Source organism: Bos taurus, chromosome 4 (genome assembly GCF_002263795.3).
Source record: "Bos taurus isolate L1 Dominette 01449 registration number 42190680 breed Hereford chromosome 4, ARS-UCD2.0, whole genome shotgun sequence".
NCBI classification, from domain to species: Eukaryota; Metazoa; Chordata; class Mammalia; order Artiodactyla; family Bovidae; genus Bos; species Bos taurus.
This window is the reverse complement of record NC_037331.1, coordinates 101,246,394-101,268,374: the sequence shown is the minus strand read 5'-3', so window position 1 is coordinate 101,268,374 and position 21,981 is coordinate 101,246,394. Positions and strand designations below refer to the sequence as shown.

General features: G+C 39.1%; 1 protein-coding gene across 2 annotated transcripts in view; it reads left to right on the top strand.

Annotated features, from left to right (window-relative positions):
* Positions 1-21,981, top strand: part of DGKI (diacylglycerol kinase iota) — a 514,234-nt gene that overhangs the window by 299,832 nt on the left and 192,421 nt on the right. For both annotated transcript variants that reach the window (XM_010804593.4, XM_024991169.2), the window contains exons 16-19: positions 3,576-3,631; positions 4,778-4,840; positions 9,037-9,110; positions 11,143-11,254. In XM_010804593.4, coding sequence (XP_010802895.2) covers positions 3,576-3,631; positions 4,778-4,840; positions 9,037-9,110; positions 11,143-11,254 — 305 coding nt within the window. The remainder of the gene's footprint in view (positions 1-3,575; positions 3,632-4,777; positions 4,841-9,036; positions 9,111-11,142; positions 11,255-21,981) is intronic.

Sequence of the window (21,981 nt, the reverse complement as noted above, 5' to 3'; positions counted from 1 at the left end):
ATGCTGTGTGGTGCAGCCAAAAAATAAATTTTAAAAAGTGATTTTTAAAAGAAGAAGGTATATTTTATTTGATAGGAAAATAAATGCTGTTTTATTCTTCTCAAAGTGGCTAAGCCATGTCTGGCTGAACTGTTGGTAACAGAACATTTGGAATAAAAGTCAGAGATTTAATAGGATTGGTCATTTAATTGTCGGCTGGAATCTTGCCAGTACTTTACACTATTGCATTATGACAGTACTTGAGGAAGTACACTGAAAATACTCTAGTCCACTATTATCTAGTCATGGTAACAATGATTAAGGTTATCAGGTAGCAAAGCTAGGTCTCACTTTGCCATCTATGTGAATTAGATAGTCGTCTTTGGGGGACATGAAGAATATTAAACACATCAAACTTTTAGTCTGAGATTGGACACTTGAGTCATACCCTCATTGAAGTTGCTTATTATTCAGAGGATTTGAACCTTACACTACAAGGTCAAGGAAATACAATTATGACTCCTGAAGAGGCAGTATTTAAATTTGATTTGGGATTTGCTATTTTCTCTGAATATAAAGAGGCATGCAGATCAGCATGTTTCAAAGGATTATGAATGTTTCATGATTCATATGGTGAACTGACAGATTTCCTTGAAAAGGTGTTATTTTCGGTGGACTGCTAAATTTCACCATCACCATCACTGCAAAGGACACACTGCCAGGCTCTTGCCCAGGTGGTGAGACTCAGGCACAGTTGGCCTTTGAGAAACCCTGTCCAAGCTTCTCTATCTGTAACCTTCTTTTCCATCGTGAACCTCAGTGTGACATCTACTCATCATTCTAGATTCAAGTGTACTTGCCTCTGGAACACTTTTGATTTTCTCTGTGTGTGGACCCCACTCCCCCCTGCCACCCCCATTTCATCTTATATGGAGAAGGAAATGGCAACCCACTCCAGTATTCTTGCCTGGAAAATTCCATGGATGGAGGAGCCTGGCGGGCTACAGTCTGTGGAGTCGTCTTATATAGACATCTTTTTATGGCATATACAGAGTGACATTTTTCATTTTCAGATCTGTCTTCCCCTCTTTAAACAACATAAGGGCAAAAGACTCTCTTATTTTTATCCTCCTGTGCCAAGTCCAGTGGCTGTCTCAAATGTCTGCTATAGGAATGGAATGTTAAATTGGAGAATAGGCTCATATACAAAAGACAAATAAAAGTAGAGGGAGTATATAGTAAGGGGAGGATGTATAGGCAGTGAGTAGTATGGGAGTTTGGTGGGGATTGTTGACAGAAGAAAAGTATCAGGGGAAAGTTTCCAGAAAGGGTAGGGGGGAATATGGTGGGAAATAAGGAAGGAATGTGATGTAGACAAGAAGTAAAATGGGTCAGGGCATTTCAGACAGGAAAGAAAAATAGAGAGGGACAAAGGAGCTTGTGATAAAGGTGGGTTAGATGACAAGTTACTACAGAGTGAAAGATTTTTGCCGTGGTGTTAGAAAAATGAAGATAATACTGGTAAAAATATTTGTCCTTAAGGTGCAGTGACTTTGAAAGAAAAGATTTTTATAACACATAGGATTTTAACTGAAGGTGACGCTGTCACTGTAGGCACAGATTTTGAAGTCATTTATGTATACATAACTGATGTCTTAAGATTGGGTTAATATCCAATGCAGATAATTTGGAAGATGTATGAGTTATATGGGCTTCCTAGGTGGCATTAGTGGTAAAGAACCTGCCTGGCAATGCAGGAGAGGTAAGAGACATGGGATTGGGGAGATTCCCTGGAGGAGGGTATGGCAATCCACTCCAGTATTCTTGCCTGGAGAATCCCATGAACAAAGGAGCCTGGTGGGCTCCAGTCCATGGGGTCACAAAGAGTTGGACACGGCTGAAGCAACTTAGCACGCACACATGAGTTATATGGCGTTCAAATTGTTTATTGGCTTTTATAAACCTAGCGTTAAACTTATATTTGCTAATATCTCCCTAATCGGCAAGACCAATTACAGATAAAAGTAGAGTTTTGGATTCCATTCTAATGGCACATATGTTATTATGCTGTACACAAAGATGGGATTAATATGTTAAAATAATGGAATGGATTATACCCAGGGTTTCGTCATCATTATAAACGGATTACATTCAGAGCCAAATCATTTAGATGATTTAGATGATGAGATTTGGCAAGTTTGAACTAATGAGATTTAGATGAGGTCTTTGGATTTTGAGTTGATGCTGTAATGGGAATGAGACCTTTTGGGACCTGGGAGGAAGTGAATGTGTTTTTCACATGTGAAGGATGTGAATTATAGGGGCCAGAAGGCAGGCTATTGTAGGTAAAATTTTGGTTTCTGTGAACTTTGCCATTTGGTGTCATGCTTGCCATTCAAATACAGGGTTGGGATTTGGACACTTGCAGCAAGTCAGCCAGCTGTCTGATGAGAAATGACTTGGAGAAAGAGCTATTCCTATAAAAAGGATAACAAATGAACAAAATAGCAGAAGATGAGCGTTGACAGTGGGTTCCTTTGGAATGTCTTGGAATTTTATCAGAAAGAGTGTAAGGAAATAGTATTTCATTTGGGGATTTATCATCCCTTGAATTCATGTGAACATTCTCTGATGAAGATTCTTATTTAATCTATTTATGGTCTTCAACCTATATAACGTCCAGGAACAAACACAAAATTAAACCGTTCTTAGTCAGAGCCTTTGCTGTCTTTTGCCCTGAGTCCATTCTGCAGGTCATCTGTATGTATCTATATCTGTCTGTATGTGCGTGCTCACCTGTGTCTGACTCTTTGCAACCGCATGGACTATAGCCTCCCAGGCTCCTCTGGGAGGAAGGATTTCCCAGGCAAGAATGCTGGAGTGGGCTGTCATTTCCTTCTCCAGGGGATCTTCCCAACCTCGGGATCAAACTGCATCTCCTGCATTGGCAAGAAGATTCTTTACCACCGAGCCACCTGGAAGCTGCATAGATATATATATATATATACATACATACAATATTTACATATCTTCACTAAATCAAATGGTTTTTCGAGGCCTGTCACAAACAAGAGGGTAGATGGTAGTTAGGAGTTCTTGCAAACTGTGACAGCAAATTCTTCATTGATTTTTATCCAGATTCCCTATATTAAATTTGAGCTCATACATAGTTTATGGAAGCTGTGCTCCATGGAGGTCAAAGCAGACAATGGACCCTCTCCCTTCTCCCTTCGCTGCTCCTCTATTTTGAATAGAGTCCAGAGTGTCTCAGCCTTTAATGTGCATGGGAATCACCTGGAGAACTTGTTAAACCAGATTCCTAGACCAGACCCCAGCCCCCAGACATTCTAATTCAGTAGGATTAGGGTGGAGCCTAATATTTTGCATGTCTCAGTTGATATTGCCACTGATGACAGTTTGGGGCTACATTTTGTATCCCTGGGCTATTGTGCCAACTGCCTATAACTGAGGGAAACACGATAATGAAGCTGTTGGTTCCTTGGGATGGGGAGGGACAGAGAGAACGTGGAGTAGCTAATCTAACTCACTACTTCTAATGAAGTCTGTGTAACAAAACCACCTTTTCCCTTTCACAGAAGCAAATCCAGAGAAATTCAACAGTCGTTTTCGAAATAAAATGTTCTATGCAGGGGTAAGTATACATTTCATTTTTTAATGATTACATGTGATTTATACTAATTTACTGATGGTAATAGAGATGTTAATATACTATGCTAATAATTACATACACATCACAGATGTTTACATGTGTGTCTATGTATGTGTGTGTGTACTCAGTCATGTCCAACTCTTTGTGACCTCATGGACTGTAGCCCGCCAGGCTCTTCTGTCCATGGGATTCTTCAGGCAAGAATACTGGAATAGGTTGCTATTTCCTTCTCCAGGGGAATATTCCCAACCCAGGGATCAAACCCAGGTCTCCTGCATGGCAGGCAGATTTTCTACCACTGTACCACCCAGCAAGCCCTATGTTTATATAGAGTTAATGCTTAATGTGTTGGTTGAAGAATAAAAGTAAGGGTATATTTCTTAAGTCAGTTGGCAGAGAGTTCATTATCTTTGAACTTTAAAGCCCGCACGCTGAGTGGGAATGATAGTCAAGAAGTGGTGTGAAAAGCAAACATCAAAGTCAAGCTAGAGAACTGGAAAATTAGGTAGACTGAAAGATGTATGGCAAGTCTTGGGTAAGAATGTAGTTTTCACAAGGGTATGTATCCTATGCATTGACATTTGGATGCAAAATTAAGAGACCATGGAGAGTTTTTTCATGGAAGCATAAAGGAAATAAACGGGCACCCTTCTTTTTACTTCTTCTCAGGGACAGCCCTGGATGTGAATGGCTAGAAAGAAAAAAAAAAAAGAGGGCCTCCAAAATACTAATTTTTAAAGTGCACTTAAGTTTATACCACTGGATAGAGGGGATTAAAGTAAAAAAGAGGCGAAACAAGACAGTCTCAGTGGAGAGTTAAAGATTTTATCAGCATCTACTGGATGAACAGGAAGGTCAGGAAAGGCCGTCAGATCTCCAAACTGACCCTTGAAATTACCTATATTTTCTCTCTCCTACTGCTATCTTAAATTTTATGATGTTACATTTTGAAAACAAAGAGAAAGATTTCAACTTGACAGCCTCTGCACTACTTTACTCTAGAGAATTCGTTTTATATTTTGTATTTTTGCATAACTCAGAATTCCTAGGACCTATCTATCACAGAAGCAGGGCTTTGGCATAACTGTGTAATGAAGCATTTTTTTTCTTTCTTTCCTTGTGGTATAGGCAGCTTTTTCTGATTTCCTACAGAGAAGCTCTAGAGATTTATCCAAACATGTTAAAGTTGTCGTAAGTATTGCACGTGTTGACTCATTTCGCTTTGAATGTAAATATCATGTCCCTAACGTAAACCCCAAATACCAGTTTATGTACTCAATCAGCGGGCTGCATAGAACTTGAACTGAATTGAGTGTGGTGTGTTCAGCCAACATTTAGGAGCATTAAGTTATGTGTTAGGCACTGAACAGAGGATGAAGTTAAATAAGATGGATGGATTTTGCTCCTGAAAAAACTCATGGTTTGGTCATGCTGAAGGGCACCTAACTCATGGCAGAACATTAGAATAAATGTTGCTATTCGACTGTTTGTGTCATATGCTGGTGGCACAAAAGGAGAAATGCAAACTTCCCCTGGTGTAGTCAGGGAAGTCATCAAAGCGAGGATGTTGAGCTGGGTCTTGAAGTAGAAATAGATGTTCACCAAACAACTAGCTTTATTCCCAGGCTATCTGAAGAGTCTTCATTTTAGAAAAATACTTTGATTTTAGTATTTTGTGGTCACTTACTCTCTAGCCTGGTCAAGGTCCCTTACCACTTAGGAGTTTTTCTGGCTGCTGTTTACTTCTGAATCTCTGTCTCAAGTTGGGGGATACTCATCTTGGAGGCAAGGGAGATGGGAAGTCATTTTTTTCTCTAAGAGATATATTTTAAAATAGCATATCATTAATTATTAAGAAAGATAAAGTGTTTCCTTGAAGTAAACAAGTTGAAAGAGGGAATGAGCATGACTGCTGCACATACCTGTATAAGTAAAGTGAAACATGAAACACAGAAAAATATACACATGAGGAAAAAGAAATGGGAATACAGCGATGCTTGGATTTACTGTGGAATGGATAAAGAATAGCATTTGTGACAGAAGGGGGTAGGATAAAAGGTATACATGCAAATAGAGAAAAATATATGACCTTAAACTAATGGATTTATAGAGGAATACAGAGGAGCCTAAAATAAATATTCAATTTTCTTGACACCAATAAACCACATACAAGACACAAATCTCCTAAATCATTTGAAACAAAGACATTACTACTAACAGCCTTTGGCATCGCTTTCAGATGTTTCAGTTCTCATAAAATACTAATGAAAAGCTAGTATCCTTTAGTTGTAGCAACTCTTGAAAACTGGAATATTGCCTTTTTAAATCTAGATACGAGAAAGAGACATAGTCCATTCAACTGTGAAAATCTTAATTTTGATAAAACGATGGTTATTTAAGTAGCAGCAACCTTGCCTGAGACTTAACCTTTTTCTTCTGTGGGGGCCTGCAAATAGCCAAAAATAAACTTTCCTTCTTGTCCCAGTATTTTTTTGCATTATTGGGAACATTGTAGCACCTGCCTGGAGAGCCAGTGAGTGGAGGGCAGTGACTATATTGAATGGTGTTCACTGTCTAACTCAGCTGGGTGGAAATTAAACTCCGTGTGTCTCCACACCACTGGAGAGCTTTTCTCCCCCATCTGGCAGTCTTCCTGTTGAGAAATGTCTCAGGCATGGGTGGCCATAGAACAGGGATTTAAAAAAGCCTGCAGAGAGGCCAAAGTGGCAGCCGGAAACTTAAAAAAGGTTTGATATCAGCCAGTAGGTATAATATTCCAGGTGGATTGGTCTGTGTAATCATCTTTTATTTATGAAGAGAAAAAAAAAAACAGTAGAAACTAAGTCTTAACAATTGGGATTCAGGTTTGTCTATATGACTAAAAGCACATGCATTTGAAACAACAATTACCATTGTGCTATGACACAGAAATATACAAGGGTGTTTCTACAATTACATCACTGAGAGTGAGACTGAAAAGATGGGAAGTCAGAGCAAATAGATGTACACATAACAGCAGACTATCTTATCTTTGCCACGGGGTGAAGTCAGTGTTTCTGATGTAATAGTTAATAATCTAATCTCACAGAAATACAAAATATGTGCACAAATACTATACACACACATACACACACACACACACACACACACACACACACACACACACACCCAGAGGATAGTAACAAAAACCTGCATACATCCTTCTTTTGTTCTACTGCACATGTGTTCTTGTTTCGATTAATCCACATGGGAGCTTGTACACAGGAAGATTTTTTTGTTTGGAAATATTTTCCTTTGTGTGTTTGAAGTAGGGAGAAAGTTGAAAACTGCAGTCCTAAAGAGTTGTGAAGTTTAAATGCAATAATATATAGGAAAATTTTGTAAAATATTATGAGGCGTGCATCTTCATAGAATTTGCTGAGTTTCTAGAATCACTATTTTTTTCAGGTGGAAAAAGTAGAAAATTAAAAAAAAATAATTCTGTTCTAAATAAAGTAATATATAAGTATAGGATTTTTGCTGTAATGCAACAGAGCTGCTTTGCATACTATTAAGATATCACATGCTATGTTGTTTTTTTTTTGAAAGTTTTAGTTGCTTACAACACTCAGTTTTGATCATTTAAGACATCTACATTTTTTCTTCACTGGTAGAGCCATCTATCAACTCAAGTCCTTAAATTGGGAGACCTTATGTGTGTTTAAGATTTTGAAAGTGTGAAAACACCTTCGATCAATGTCTAGAACTTCATTCCAATCTAAATAACATTTGAGAATACTTTGCTTATTTAGGATTATAAGATTTCCCAGAAAGAGTTTTTGAGAATGTTCATGAAAACTAGTCTGTGTTAAGATCAGCTGGGAGGAGGAGAATGAAACAACCTTGATGGCTAGCAGAGTCATCGTAACCTGGATTGCAAGTCCCTCTGAAGAAAACTTCAGAAATTTGCAAGGATCCTGGGAATGCTTTAACCCTGTCTCCCAAGGAGAAGACGGGGGGTGGGGGTGGGGTACATTCTGTGATGAGGGTGTGAGGAGAGCAGATAAAAAGCAGGCTTTATACCTTTGACATCAAGAGGCCTAGAGTCCTGGCCAGAGTGCTCCTCTTTTGACGTTTGTCACCAGTGGGAAATGAGAAAGGGAAACGAAAAGCTTCTTCCTTGAGCAGTCAGAGGATGCTCTTGAGGAAAGCACTAACCAGTCAGGCAAAGTGAAAGTGCTGGTTGCTCAGTCATGTCTGACTCTACGACCCATGGACTGTAGCCCGCCAGGCGGCTCTGTCCATGGAGATCGCCAGGAAAGAATACTGGAGTGGGTAGCCATTCCCCTCTCCAGAGGATCTTTCTGACCCAGGGCTTGAACCCAGGTCTCCTGCATTGCAGGCAGATTCTTTACCATCTGAGCCACCAGGGAAGCCCCAAGTGGATCAGGGAAACCACACACAAAGGTATTGAGGCCAAGCCAATCTGAGGCCCTTGAAACCCAAAGTCACATCCAGAACCAATGAAATGGTTCATCTCAGAAGACCAGTCGCAGTCTATAAGAGATTACACTGATGAGTAAATCACTAATGGAGATAATGCTAATTTATAATAGATAGAAAAAAAAACATGCAGGATATATTCCTTTCAAACTTCTTTCAAAATATTACATTGAACATTTTCAAAAGACAAATTATCTCAAAAAGCAAGGAAAATAAATGGTCATATGCATGACTATTTTTGAATCAGATGATGGTGGTAGAGATTATTATGGCCTCACCTTGAGGCTTTGTCCTTTTGTTAAGTGTTCATAAATCTTTTAAGGATTTACTGCATAGCACAGGGAACTATATTCAATATCTTGCAATCCCTGGTGGCTCAGTTGGTAAAGAGTCTGCCTGCAGTGCAGGAGACCCAGGTTCGATCCCTGGGTTAGGAAGATATCTCCTGGAGAAGAAAATGGCAACCCACTTCAGTATTCTTGCCTGGGAAATCCCATGGACAGAGGAGCCTAGTGGGCTACAGTCCATAGGGTCGCAAAAGTCAGACACGACTTAGCGACTAAACCTACTTACCTACCTAAATCTTTTAATGTTGATACTACAAGCCTAAGTATCTAATCACAGTCCAACGTTAAGAATAATGAGAGTTCCTTGGATTGTGAGACCAGAGAAAAACATTTTGGTCAAATGGCAGCTTTGTTTTTACATGAAGTCAAAGCAAAACCAAGCCCTGAACTCTGGAGCCAGGAAAGTTAGAATAAATTTTCAGTCACAGTAATGGCCATCGACGCCAGCAACAGACAAAGACAAGGGTGAGACTTTGGTACCTGTTCTTGTCGGCTACGTTGGCTCGTAGACTTGCACCTGCTTCAAAACCCTTGCTTTTTCTGCTTTGATTGTTGCAGTGTGATGGGACCGATCTTACCCCAAAGATCCAGGAACTGAAGTTCCAGTGTATAGTATTTTTAAATATACCCAGGTAAGCCCTGTTCTTATTGTCTTCCTTGGTTTGATGTGAACTCTGTTTGACCTAAGGTCCTCTGCTTTCATGATGGAAAATTTCCAGGTACAAGCGGTGAAAAATAGTTACTTTAATGACTTGTTAAGAGTCTCCAGGCCTGATCATTTTCTCTCCTACTTGCTTTGTTTAATGTTCTCTGTGGTATTTTTTCATGTATGTGGTATAGCATGCATGGTGTATACTTACCCATGCTTAAGAAGCCCAGGCAGCCCTCTGGACTGAGACATTTTAATGTAATTCCCAATTACGGACCCCTCCACCCTGTCACCCTCCCCAGGAATGATGGGCTTGCATAAATACGTGTTCTTAGTTTCCCAAAAGCTATTAGGAAACCTTCCAGCCTGATTTCAGCATGGAATTCATTCAAAATCGTTGCCAGATGATTGCTTTGAAAAATAGGATCAATTAGAGCAGCATTTTCTAGCCAGAAGGTCAGCTTTCTTTGGTGCTATTATATACCTCAGGAGAAAGGGTATTTAAGATTAACTAGTCTCAAAATAAGCACATTTCTCAGTGGGCTTAAATTCAGATTCTAGGCTCCCAAGCCAAGATTTGAAAGGGATGGATCCCTGACTCTTTGTTATTTGCAAACCAGACAACTCAGACACAAAAATCCACAAGTAAGTTCTATTTAGACTGAATTTGGTTGAAATGAGAAGTGTATGTAAATCTATGTCTGGGAAAGCATAGTCTCCTGGTGACTTCTGGCCATGCTCAGTTTAGCCCCTTACAACCTATTCCAGAAGTATTTTCATCTTCGTCGGTGAAGTAGGGGACCTAGATTCTCAGGAAACATTGTTCGTTAGCTTGCTTTAATTTTCTTTTCTTCTCCTTATTCCTCTTCTTGCTCCTTCCCATATCCCCTCTGGACTTTGTTTATTCTACTTTTCAGTGTCCCTGACTTCCCCTTCCCTTTCTGATCTCACATCTTTGTCTCATCCTTTTTTTACTCCTCTGTCTTCAGTTACTGTTCCCCCATCCTGGGGTACTCATTGTCTTAATTATGTATTTACTGCTGATGCTTACCCAGCTCGAGTCTCTCTTCCTCTCTTACTGGCATGTATATGTCTCCCTCCAAGACCAAATTCTGACACCACCTATTGATAACTCATGGGATGTCATAGAAAGTAGGCCTGTGTGAATTATAGGGTAAGAAACACACACACACACACACACACACACACACACACTATTGATACTATGTATAAAATAGATAACTAATGAGAATCTACCGTACACCACAGGGGACTCTACTTAAAGCTCTGTGGTAACCTAAATGGGAAGAAAGTCTGAAAAAGAGGGGATTGCTGTTGTTGTTCATCACTCAGTTGTGTCTGACTCTTTGTGACCCCATGGACTGCAGCACACAGGCTTCGCTGTCCTTCACCATCTGCCAGAGCTTGCTCAAACTCATGTCCATTGACTCAGTGATGCCATCCAACCATCTCGTCCTCTGTGGTCCCCTTCTCCTCCTGCCTTCAATCTTTCCCAGCATCAGGGTCTTTTCTAATGAGTCGACTCTTCCCATCAGGTGGCCCAAGTATTGGAGCTTCAGCATCAGTCCTTTTAATGAGTATTCAGGATCGATTTTCCTTAGGATTGACTGGTTTGATCTCTTTGAACTCCAAAGGGAAAAAAGAGGGGATGGATATATACTATAGCTGATTCTCTTTGCTGTGCAGTAGAAACTAACACTACATTGTAAAACAACTATACTCCAATAAAAATTTAAAAATAAAAAGTTGACAATTAGTAGAAAATTGGACACCATGGGGTGCTTTTGTTGTCAAATTTTGACCCATTTTCATAAATTGATACTTGGAGGGGAAGGGGATAAACCCATTTTCTTTTCTGTTGGGAGACATGAACCAAGAGTAGAAAGCCATTCTTTTGTGAAATCAACATCAGATCAAACTATAAATTATTACCTGATGATGATCACGAGAAGACTGGCACAAACTCTAATTCTAATTTTACTCTTCTCTTGCAGATATTGTGCTGGCACAATGCCCTGGGGGAACCCAGGAGATCACCATGACTTTGAACCTCAGCGTCATGATGATGGTTATATTGAAGTCATTGGGTTCACCATGGCATCTTTGGTGAGCAATACATCTGTTTTATTGAAGTAAACTGTGTTTTAGTCACAATGAGAGTTTATTCATTTTACAAGATTTTGGTATAATGTTGTCTCCTGGCTTATCAACTTATAAGCTGTATGCAATGTAGAGTTGCTAGGGGAAGCCAAAAGCAAAAAGTCATTCTTTGTGTCACTAAAAAAAGTTGATGCGTATTTGTTTGAACTTCAAAGGTAAATGAATATTATGTTAGTTTTCCTGATATTTTCTATCAGAATGAAATGTAAAGTTTGTATGTTAATTACATACCATTATGCCACAAACATATCCCAACATTGATGTAGAAATCTTGCCATTTGATACTTTGTTGGTTCATGGAGGACTCAAGTTTAGATAAAAAAGAACATGGTTATTTGCATTCATCTCCATTTTACCCACTTAAGCATAAAATGGGCATCTACATTATCATAGAATATCTGAATATAGAATGACTTCTCACGACATTAATGAATATTCACTTACCAGTTTTGAGATCACTTTGCATTTTAATTTTGGTTCCTGGCATTAGACATGTAAGTGTATAGAATAAGGTCAGTCGCAAGCAGGTTTTAGCCTCGTGTTTTAACTTATTATTGAATGATAAAGAAACTAATTGAAAATTTTGCATATCATTTTATCAGATATAGATCAGCCATACCATCAGTTTGTAAAGCAAATGAAAATAAAGCTTCTTAGCACTTAGTTCGTGCTGTTATAACCCAAGGCTAGAAAGTTGTATTTCTTGTTCTAAACAACCTAAAACAACTCTCTCTTTCATCCATCTCATGGATTTCAAGTGACTTTTCCTCCATCACCTTGAATTGGTGAGATTTAACAGAATAAACTCTTGTGATTATTGAAAAGAATGTCCATCTCCTGAGATGGTGATGTTGCTCATTACATTTGATGTGTCTAGAATGAAATGGTCATTAAGTGTAAAAGATTGGTCTGGGAATGATCTAATTTTCAAGATCATACATAGCTCATATGTAACTCTTTCTTTCCAAAGTCTTTATGTTAATTATAGATAAAGACTCAGCCAAGACCAAATAAGAATAAGTCCAGTTAGGGTATGTACAAGGAAGAATGTTTGGAGGTGCCCGAGAAAGTCACAAACCTGGTCGTGTGTTATTTTGCTCATTCATTTATTCACGAATCCAGTGAACATGTATTGAATTTTTTTTGCCATGAGAGTTTCCTAGTCCTGGCTGTGCTGTAGAAGACTGTCAAGGAATGGCTAAAAGAAGATGATCCCTTACCTAGGCCTGCAAGGGCAGGGAGAATATGAGACACTTTCCCATTGCTCTCAAGATCACAAACTAAATCTTTACTGCAAAATTGAGTTCCTTTCCAAATCTCCATCCTTTACCACTGCCCTCTGTGCTTTCTAGCTTGTTGCCTCTCAAGTCAACTGGACATCCTTTGCTTCTTTGTACCATAGGACCATTGCATATGCTGCCCATCTCCAATGTGCTTTACCTCTTCCTCTTATGTAACTTTTCAGTCTATATCTGTGTTAGATTCTGTTTAGAAGTCTTTCTTTGGTTTGGGTTGTTTCTGCTTACAGTTATATAATGAAAGTCTGAACAAGAAGGGGAAGGCAGAGTGAAACTGGGTAATTAGAGGAGAATTCAATGGATGGACTCTTACAAGTAGTGCCCTAGGTTTATGAGAAGTGACGATGGACGGTGGTATTCCTGAGCTGAAGATGCAAAGGCAAGGAAGCAGTCAGCTGTACCAGAAAAAGAAGGACATAGGAAGGACCACCTGGTAGGCATAGTGTTTGCTAAGTGAAAGCAGTCATCCTGTGCCAGCCTGTCAGGGAGGGAGCCAGAGACATCAGTACAGTTCTTGCTCTCCAGCCACTACACAGTCTAACTGGATCAGTTTCACAGGGCAGGGAAGGGGTGGAGTGTCGGGTGGGAATGGCAGCTGACTGGTATCCATCAGTCTAGTGTATCGCCGGTCCACTGCAGAGAACCTGAGACTTGTAATTGGCAATAAGAAATGTGACAGATGAATGAATTTTGCCAGGTGAAGAAGGATGGGACTTGGCAGTCTTGAAAAAGGGAAATGTACAGACACTTGGTAGTCTGAGAGAGCATAGTCTTCTGTGCAGACTACAGTCAGTTTTATGTAGCTTATAAAGAGGTGAAGAGAGAAAGTGATGCAGATGGTCCTGGAGAGGCAGGCAGGGGTGATATCACAAAGTGCACTAGAGAATTTACCTAGAAGTTTTGACTTTGGGGCATCAGTAAAGTGTGTGTGCAAAATAAATATTTGTTATGGGGAAAGTTCACTGGAGAAACTGACAGCATATTGAACTCTCATTCACTATCACCAAGTCTCATGCATGCGTGTGTGGAAAGTCGCTTCAGCTGGGTCCGACTCTGCAACCATATGGACTGTAGCCCTCCAGGCTCCTCTGCCCATGGGATTCTCCAGGCAAGAATACTGGAGTGGGTTGCCGTGCCCTTCACCAGGGTCTCTTCCCAACCCAGGGATTGAACCCATGTCTCTTATGTCTCCTGCATTGGCAGGTGTCGCTTAACCTATTATCAATTCATGTGCAATCTTATTTCTGTCTCCAACTATGGTCTCCTCTCTCACATTATTTTGAACTAAATCTAAGATATTATATAATTTTACCCATAAATATCTCTGAATATGTTTTTTAAAAAATAAGACTTCCTTTAATGGATACAATCATACCATCTCAAAAACAATAGCATCTTAATATTACTAAATATCTACTCAGTGCTCAATTTCTAATTGTCTTGCAGATGTCATCTGTTTTCTCTTGCTCTGTTCATTTGCATCAGGATTCAAATAAAGTACATTCATGGTGATTAGTTGTTATGACTCTTAAGTCTTTGTAGCACCCATCTCTCTCTTTTCTTTTTTTTCATTTATCTATTAACAAGACCAGGCTGTTTGTCCTGTGAAGTTTCCCTGAGTCTGAACTGTGCTGAAAATGTCCACAGAGTCTCAATAATGTGCTCTTCTCTTTTACTTGTTTTTGCTAAGTTGATAGTTGGATATAGATTCATCAGACACATATTTCTCCAAATCTCTTTTGTAAGCAGGGTTTTATTCTTCCAAAGGAGCATATGTAATGTCTGGTTCTCTCTCTCTCTCTCTCTCTCTGTCTTTGATGATCAATGTTAGGATCTAGGAATCATCAGGAATAGCACAGCAGTGATATTCTGACTCTCTTCTTCATTTGTTAACTGGGGTGTTTCTATAAGGAGAAGTTTTTCCTACACCTGCTGCTTGGTTGGGGCTTCCCTGGTGGCTCAGTGGTTAAGAATCTGCCTGTCAGTGCAGGAGACACAGATTTGATCCCTAATCTGGGACGATCTCACATGCCTCCCAACAGCTAAGCCATGTGCCCCAACTTTTGGGGTTTCCCAGGTGGCAGAGTGGTAAAGAATCCTCCTGCTAATAAAGGAGACACAAGAAATGTGAGTTCGATCCTTGGGTCGGGAAGATCCCCTGGAGTAGGAAAGGGCAACCTGCTCCAGTATTCTTGCCTGGAAAATTCCATGGACAGAAGAGTCTAGCAGTCTCCAGTTCATGGGGTCACAAGAGCTAGAGATGACTGAGCACACACTCTTTGATTACTTAGTTATACAGTTTGTTTCAGAGAAGCAGGACAAGCAAGTCTTTTATTCATATATTTTCAAAGTAATTTAGTTCATTAGTGTCCTTCGGTGACTGTGGGTTTAAACTGGCATCAGATTTGGGGGATTTCTCCCATCAAGGGTTGAAGTCTGTATAACCTCCCCTTGACTCTACGTGGGCTTACAAATACTTGGCGAATAGAGTACAGTGGAATCGATGCTATGTAACTTCTGAGGTTGGTCATTAAAGGCCATGCAGCACTGGGGAAATATGGTATGGATTGGTCTCTAATTAATAGGGATTTTGTAAATGCTAGGCAATATTTATTTAAAATATCCCGCTGCTTTCATTCGTTTAGTGTCACTCATAAATATTTATTGAATAGTTGTTGAAATCACAAATACTTATTGAACCCGTAAGTGACACTTGCTAGATAAAACAGGTACAAAATGAACCAATAGAAAAGCAGGGTTCTCAGGGTGCCCACAGTCCAGTGTTGGGAGGGAGGTGAGGAAGGAAACGAGCAATCACAGACTGAGGTAATAAATTCTGGGGGAAAGGGATGTGGAATGAGGATAGAAAGAACCATGTTTACAGATTGGAGTCTTTTTGGGTGAGATTGCCAAGTGGCCACTCTCATAGAGGCATCAGTTTAAGAGAACATGGAAACCAGTGGTGATGCAGATGGTGAATGAAGGGCAGAAAGAGTTAGATATATATTTTTTTAATTTGTTGTTTTAACTGTTATGGGGAGTTTGCAACTGATGGCATGAGACAGGATTGGATTAGTTGCTCAGAAAAGTTATCTGGATTTCAGTGTGAAAGTGATGAGAATCTACACTTCTGGGGACAGATGGAAAAATCAGGATGTTGGTACCAAAGTCCAGGTGAAGAGATGAGAGTATCTGAAAGCCTGAGTAAAGAAAGTGATGATGAAGACAGAAGGAGTTGATGAATGGATAGGAACTTATCTTGAGGGTGAGAAAGGGGTGGGTGGCCAGCATAGGTCATTAAAGGTGACAATATTATATGAGAAAGAAAATATAAAAGAAGGATAAAAGTGTCAAAAATGAACTCTGTTTCATGTAAGTCAAAATTGAAATCCCTGTGAGACATCTAAGAAGATATACAAATGTGCAGAGAACTCACTAGGTTGGGAGAGAGTGTTTAATATTCTATCTTTATCTTTATTTATCTTTCTATCTATCTCTCCCATCCTGTCATGAGTAGGTAAAGGAGAAAAAGAATAGATAGGAGTTGGTGTAGAGAACATGAAATTGTAAAATTATTAAATGTAGATTAAACTGCACAGTTTTGAACATCCCATGTAATTTAAATAACGTTACTTGAGCTCCAATACTTTGGCCACCTGATGTGAAGAGTCAATTCATTGGAAAAGATCCTGATGCTGAGAAAGATTGAGGATAGGAGGAGAAGGGGGTGGCAGAGGATGAGATGGTTAGGTGGCATCACCAACTCAGAGACACGAGTTTGAGCAAACTCCAGGAGATAGTGAAGGACAGGGAAGCCTGGCGTGCAGTAGTCCATGGGGTTGCAAAGAGTCAGATACGACTTAGCCACTGAGCAACAAAAACAACAACTCAAAACTCATATACAACTTACTATTGATGTGTATGAGTATCAAATTGTTGTTGTTGTTACTATCCATATAACATGGGCTTCCCTGGTGGCTCAGATGGTAAAGAATCTGCCTGCAATTCTTTAGCAGGAGACCTGGGTTCAATCACTGGGTTGGGAAGATCCCTTGGGGAAGGGACTGGCAATTCACTCCAGTGTTCTTGCCCAGAGAATCTCATGGACAGAGGAGCCTGGAGGGCTACAGTCCATGGGGTCACAAAGAGTCAGACACAACTGAGGGACTAACACTTACGTACTTATCCATCGGGCAGACACCGTGTATTTTTTTTTATTCAATAATTAAAGTGCTTTATTTTCAGTCCTTAAATTTCACGTTCCTTGAAATTATATTGATTACACGTGTAATCAATATTATATTGATCACATGTGTAATCAATATTATATTGATCACATGTGTAATCAATATTATATGGATTACATTTCTGAGAATGTAAATTATTTGAAAACACACATCTGTGTAAGGTGATTATATAAAGAGAACAGTGTAGTTATTTGAGTAAAAGTATGTCTGTTTTTGTGTATATAAAATATTCAGAGTGATCCTTTAAGAGAAATCTGAAATAGAATTACTAGAATGGGAGAAAAGATTATTTCTTTTAGACTATTTATCTTATAATTGAACATTTCAAGACAGAAGTATTCAGTTCATTTTACTGGTTGAATTGCATTCCTATTAATTAAGATGATTCTTCATGGGTGCTTGGTAACCCAGTTACCTTTTTGGATTTCATTCAGACCATAATCAGACATTGTAAAGTGTATTTATTTCTAGATGGAGAAGCTCTATACAATCAGCAAAAATAAGGCTGGGAGCTGACTGTGGCTCAGATCATGAACTCCTTATTGCCAAATTCAGACTTAAACTGGAGAAAACCACTAGACAATTCAGACTTAAACTAGGGAAAACCACTAGACAATTCAGGTATGACCTAAATCAAATCCCTTACTATTATACAGTACTAATGCCAAATAGATTCAAGGGATTAGATCTGATAGACAGAGTGCCTGAAGAACTATGGATGGGGGTTTGTGACATTGTACAGGAGGCAGGGATCAAGACCATCCCCAATAAAAAGAAATGCAAAAAGGCAAAATGGTTGTCTGAGGAGGCCTTACAAATAGCTGTAAGAAGAAGAAAAGCGAAAGGCAAAGGAGAAAAGGAAAGATATACCCATTTGAATGCAGAGTTCCAAAGAATAGCAAGGAGAGATAAAGCTTTCCTCAGTGATCAGTGCAAAGAAACAGAGGAAAACAATAGAATGGGAACGACTAGAGATCTCTTCAAGAAAATTAGAGATACCAAGGGAACATTTCATGCTAAGATGGGCACAATAAAGGATAGAAATGGTATGGACCTAACAGAAGCAGAAGAGATTAAGAAGAGGTGGCAAGAATACACAGAAGAACTATACAAAAAAGATCTTCATGACCCAGATAATCACGATGGTGTGATCACTCACTTAGAGCCATACATCCTGGAATGCGAAGTCAAGTGGGCCTTAGGAAGCATCACTACCAACAAAGCTAGTGGAGGTGATGGAATTCCAGTTGAGCTATTTCAAATCCTAAAAGCTCATGCTGTGAAAGTGCTACACTCAATATGCCAGCAAATTAGAAAAACTCAGCAGTGGCCACAGGACTGGAAAAGGTCAGTTTTCATTCCAATCCCAAAGAAAGGCAATGCCAAAGAATGCTCAAACTATTGCACAATTGCACTCATCTCACATACTAGCAAAGTAATGACCAAAATTCTCTGTTGAAGCCAGGCTTCAGCAATACATGCACTGTGAACTTCCAGACATTCAAGGTAGATTTAGAAAAGTCAGAGGAACCAGAGATCAAATTGCGAACATGTGCTGGATCATTGAAAAAGCAAGAGAGTTCCAGAAAAACATATACTTCTGGTTTATTGACTGTGCCAAAAAGTCTTTGACTGTGTGGATCACAACAAACTGTGAAAAATTCTTCAAGAGATGGGAATGCCAGACCACCTGACCTTCTTCCTGAGAAATCTGTATGCAGGTGAGGAAGCAACAGTTAGAACTAGACATGGAACAACAGACTGGTTCCAAAGAGGAAGAGGAGTATGTCAAGGCTGTACATTGTCACCCTGCTTATTTAACTTATGTGCAGAGTACATCATGTGAAATATCAGGGTGGATGAAACACAAACTGGAATTAAGATTGCTGGGAGAAATATCAGTAACCTCAGATATGCAGATGACACTGCTGTTAAGGCAGAAATGGAAGAAGAATGAAAGAGCTTCTTGATGAAAGGGAAAGAGGAGAGTGAAAAAGTTGGCTTAAAACTCAACATTCAGAAAACTAAGATCATGGCTTCCAGTCCCATCACTTCATGGCAAATAGATAGAGAAACAATGGAAACAGTGATAGACTATTTTGGGGGGCTCCAAGGGCTTCACTGGTGGCTCAGAGGATAAAGCGTCTGCCTGCAATGCAGGAGACCTGGGTTCAATCCCTGGGTTGGGAAGATCCCCTGGAGAAGGAAATGGCAACCCACTCCAGTATTCTTGCCTGGAGAATCCCATGGACAGAGGAGCCTGGTGGGCTACAGTCCACGGGATCGCAAAGAGTCGGACATGACTGAGCGATTTCACTTCATTTCAAAATCACTGCAGTTGGTGAATGCAGCCATGAAATTAAAAGACGCTTGCTTCTTGGAAGAAAAGTTATAACCAACCTAGACAGCATATTAAAAAGCAAAGACATTACTTTGCCAACAAAAGTCTGCCTAGTCAAAGCTATGGTTTTTCCAGTAGTCACGTATAGATATGAGATTTGGACTATAAAGAAAGCTGAGCGCCGAAGAATTGACGCTTTTGAACTGTGGTGTTGGAGAAGACTCTTGAGGGTGCCTTGGACTTCAAGGAGCTCCAACCAGTCCATCCTAAAGAAAATCAGTCCTGAATATTCATTGAAAGGACTGATGCTGAAGCTGAAACTCCAATACTTTGGCCACCTGATGCAAAGAAATAACTCATTTGAAAAGACCCTGATGCTGGGAAAGATTGAAGACGTGAGGAGAAGGGGACGACAGAGGATGAGAGGGTTGGATGGCATCACCGAGTTGATGGACATGAGTTTGAGTAATCTCTGGGAGTTGGTGATAGATGGTGAAGCCTGGTGTGCTGCAGTCCATGGGGTCACAAAGAGTCAGACACAGCTGAGCAACTGAACTGAACAGACTGTATTCAGACATTGTAACATTTATTTATTTCTGTCACAACTTTCTGCCATTATAGCTGTGAAGGTTCTTTCATGTTGAGTCTGTTTGTAAGTAATCTTAAACTTTTCAAGACAGTTCAAAGCATTATTCAGATTGAGCAATTGGGAGCCTAATTTGCTACATGGTATGCAATCCGAAGATTTCAGTCTCCTGAACTTTAAAGAAAGCATAGACAGCCCTCTTTTTGTTAATCAAAATTAAAATATGTAGGCTCTTTTGTATTTATGAATTAGAAAAGCAAAAGGTAAGAAAGGTTACAAAGAGAAATTCCCAAGGTTGAAGTTATACACATACCAGATATTTTTTTTTTAAGAAAAAGGTAATATTAACATTTATTTTGGTAACATTTGTAAGTATAAGAGTTAAAAGTAAAAATATTTGTCATAATTACATGATGCATAATGAACTGTATTCATATTTTGAAGTATTTCCTTTCAGTTGCCTTATTTCCATGTTTTTAAGTATATATGGAATCATAAGTAAAATCCTACTCTTTCATTCTGTAAATATTTCTCAATTTATATAATAATTATTTCATCATGAAATGCTTCCTTTATGGAACTTTTAGGTTTCTGGATGTTTGGTGGTTTTAAAAACTCCTGTAATTAACATGATGTTCATAAATCTCATTTTACATTTTAAATCATCTTCTTATGCCATATCCCCAGGAGAGAAATTACTGATCCAATGGCATAAACATTTAAAGCCTCTTAATACAAATTATAAAGCTACTTTCTAGAAATTTTAAACTGTTTACTTGCCTAACAGCAATGTATAAGAATACCTGATGAGAAGTGATAGGAATTTAATACCCAACAGGTGCTGAAATGTGTTCATGGTTAGAGACAAAAAGCTATTATAATATTACTTGGTGAAGCAGAATGAGAGGATAAAATTACATCCCAGAAAGAAAAAAATTATGTATGTTTTATATAGTCAATTATGTCCAACAAAAAATGAGAGTAAGACATGTTATCTTTATTGTTACCTTTTATGTCTTTTTGGTGTTTTAAAAAGTCTGTTTTTTGCATATTTTGATGGGCATGTTTATTTTTTATTGTTGAATTACAGGGACTATTTATTTTATTATTATTATTTTATTTTATTTTTAAACTTTACAAATTGTATTAGTTTTGCCAAATATCAAAATGAATCTGCCACAGGTATACATGTGTTCCCCATCCTGAACCCTCCTCCCTCCTCCCTCCCCATACCATCCCTCTGGGTCGTCCCAGTGCACTAGCCCCAAGCATCTAGTATCATGCATTGAACCTGGACTGGCAACTCGTTTCATACATGATATTATACATGTTTCAATACCATTCTCCCAAATCTTCCCACCCTCTCCCTCTCCCACAGAGTCCATAAGACTGATCTATACATCAGTGTCTCTTTTGCTGTCTTGTACACAGGGTTGTTGTTAGCATCTTTCTAAATTCCATATATATGCGTTAGTATACTGTATTGGTGTTTTTCTTTCTGGCTTACTTCACTCTGTATAATAGGCTCCAGTTTATTTTTTTAATTTACTTTTTATTGAAGGATAATTGCTTTACAGAATTTTGTTGTTTTCTGTCAAATCTCATCTTGAATCAACCCTAAGTATACATATATCCCCTCCCCTTTGAACCTCCATCCCATCTCCCTCCCCATCCCACCCCTCTAGGTTGATACGCAGCCCCTGTTTGAGTTTCCTGAGCCATATAGAAAATTCCAGTTGGCTATCTATTTTACATATGGTAATGTTTCTATGCTACTCTTTCCATTCATCTCACCCTCTCCTCCCCTTATAAGTCTGTTCTCTGTGTATGTTTCTCCATTGCTGCCTTGTAAGTAATTCTTCAGTACCATTTTTCTAGATTCCGTGTATGTGTGTTAGAGTATATTTATCTTTCTCTTTCTGACTTACTTCACTCTGTATAATAGGTTCTAGGTTCATCCACCTCATTAGAACTGACTCAAGTCATTCCTTTTTGTGGCCGAGTAATATTCCATTGTGTATATGTACCACAACTTCTTTATCCATTCATCTGTTGATGAACATCTAGGTTGCTTCCATGTTCTAGCTGTTGTAAACAGCGCTTCAATGAACAATGAGATACATGTGTCTTTTTCAATTTTGGTTTCCTCAGGATATATGCCTAGGAGTGGGATTGCTGGATCATATGGTGGTTTTATTCCT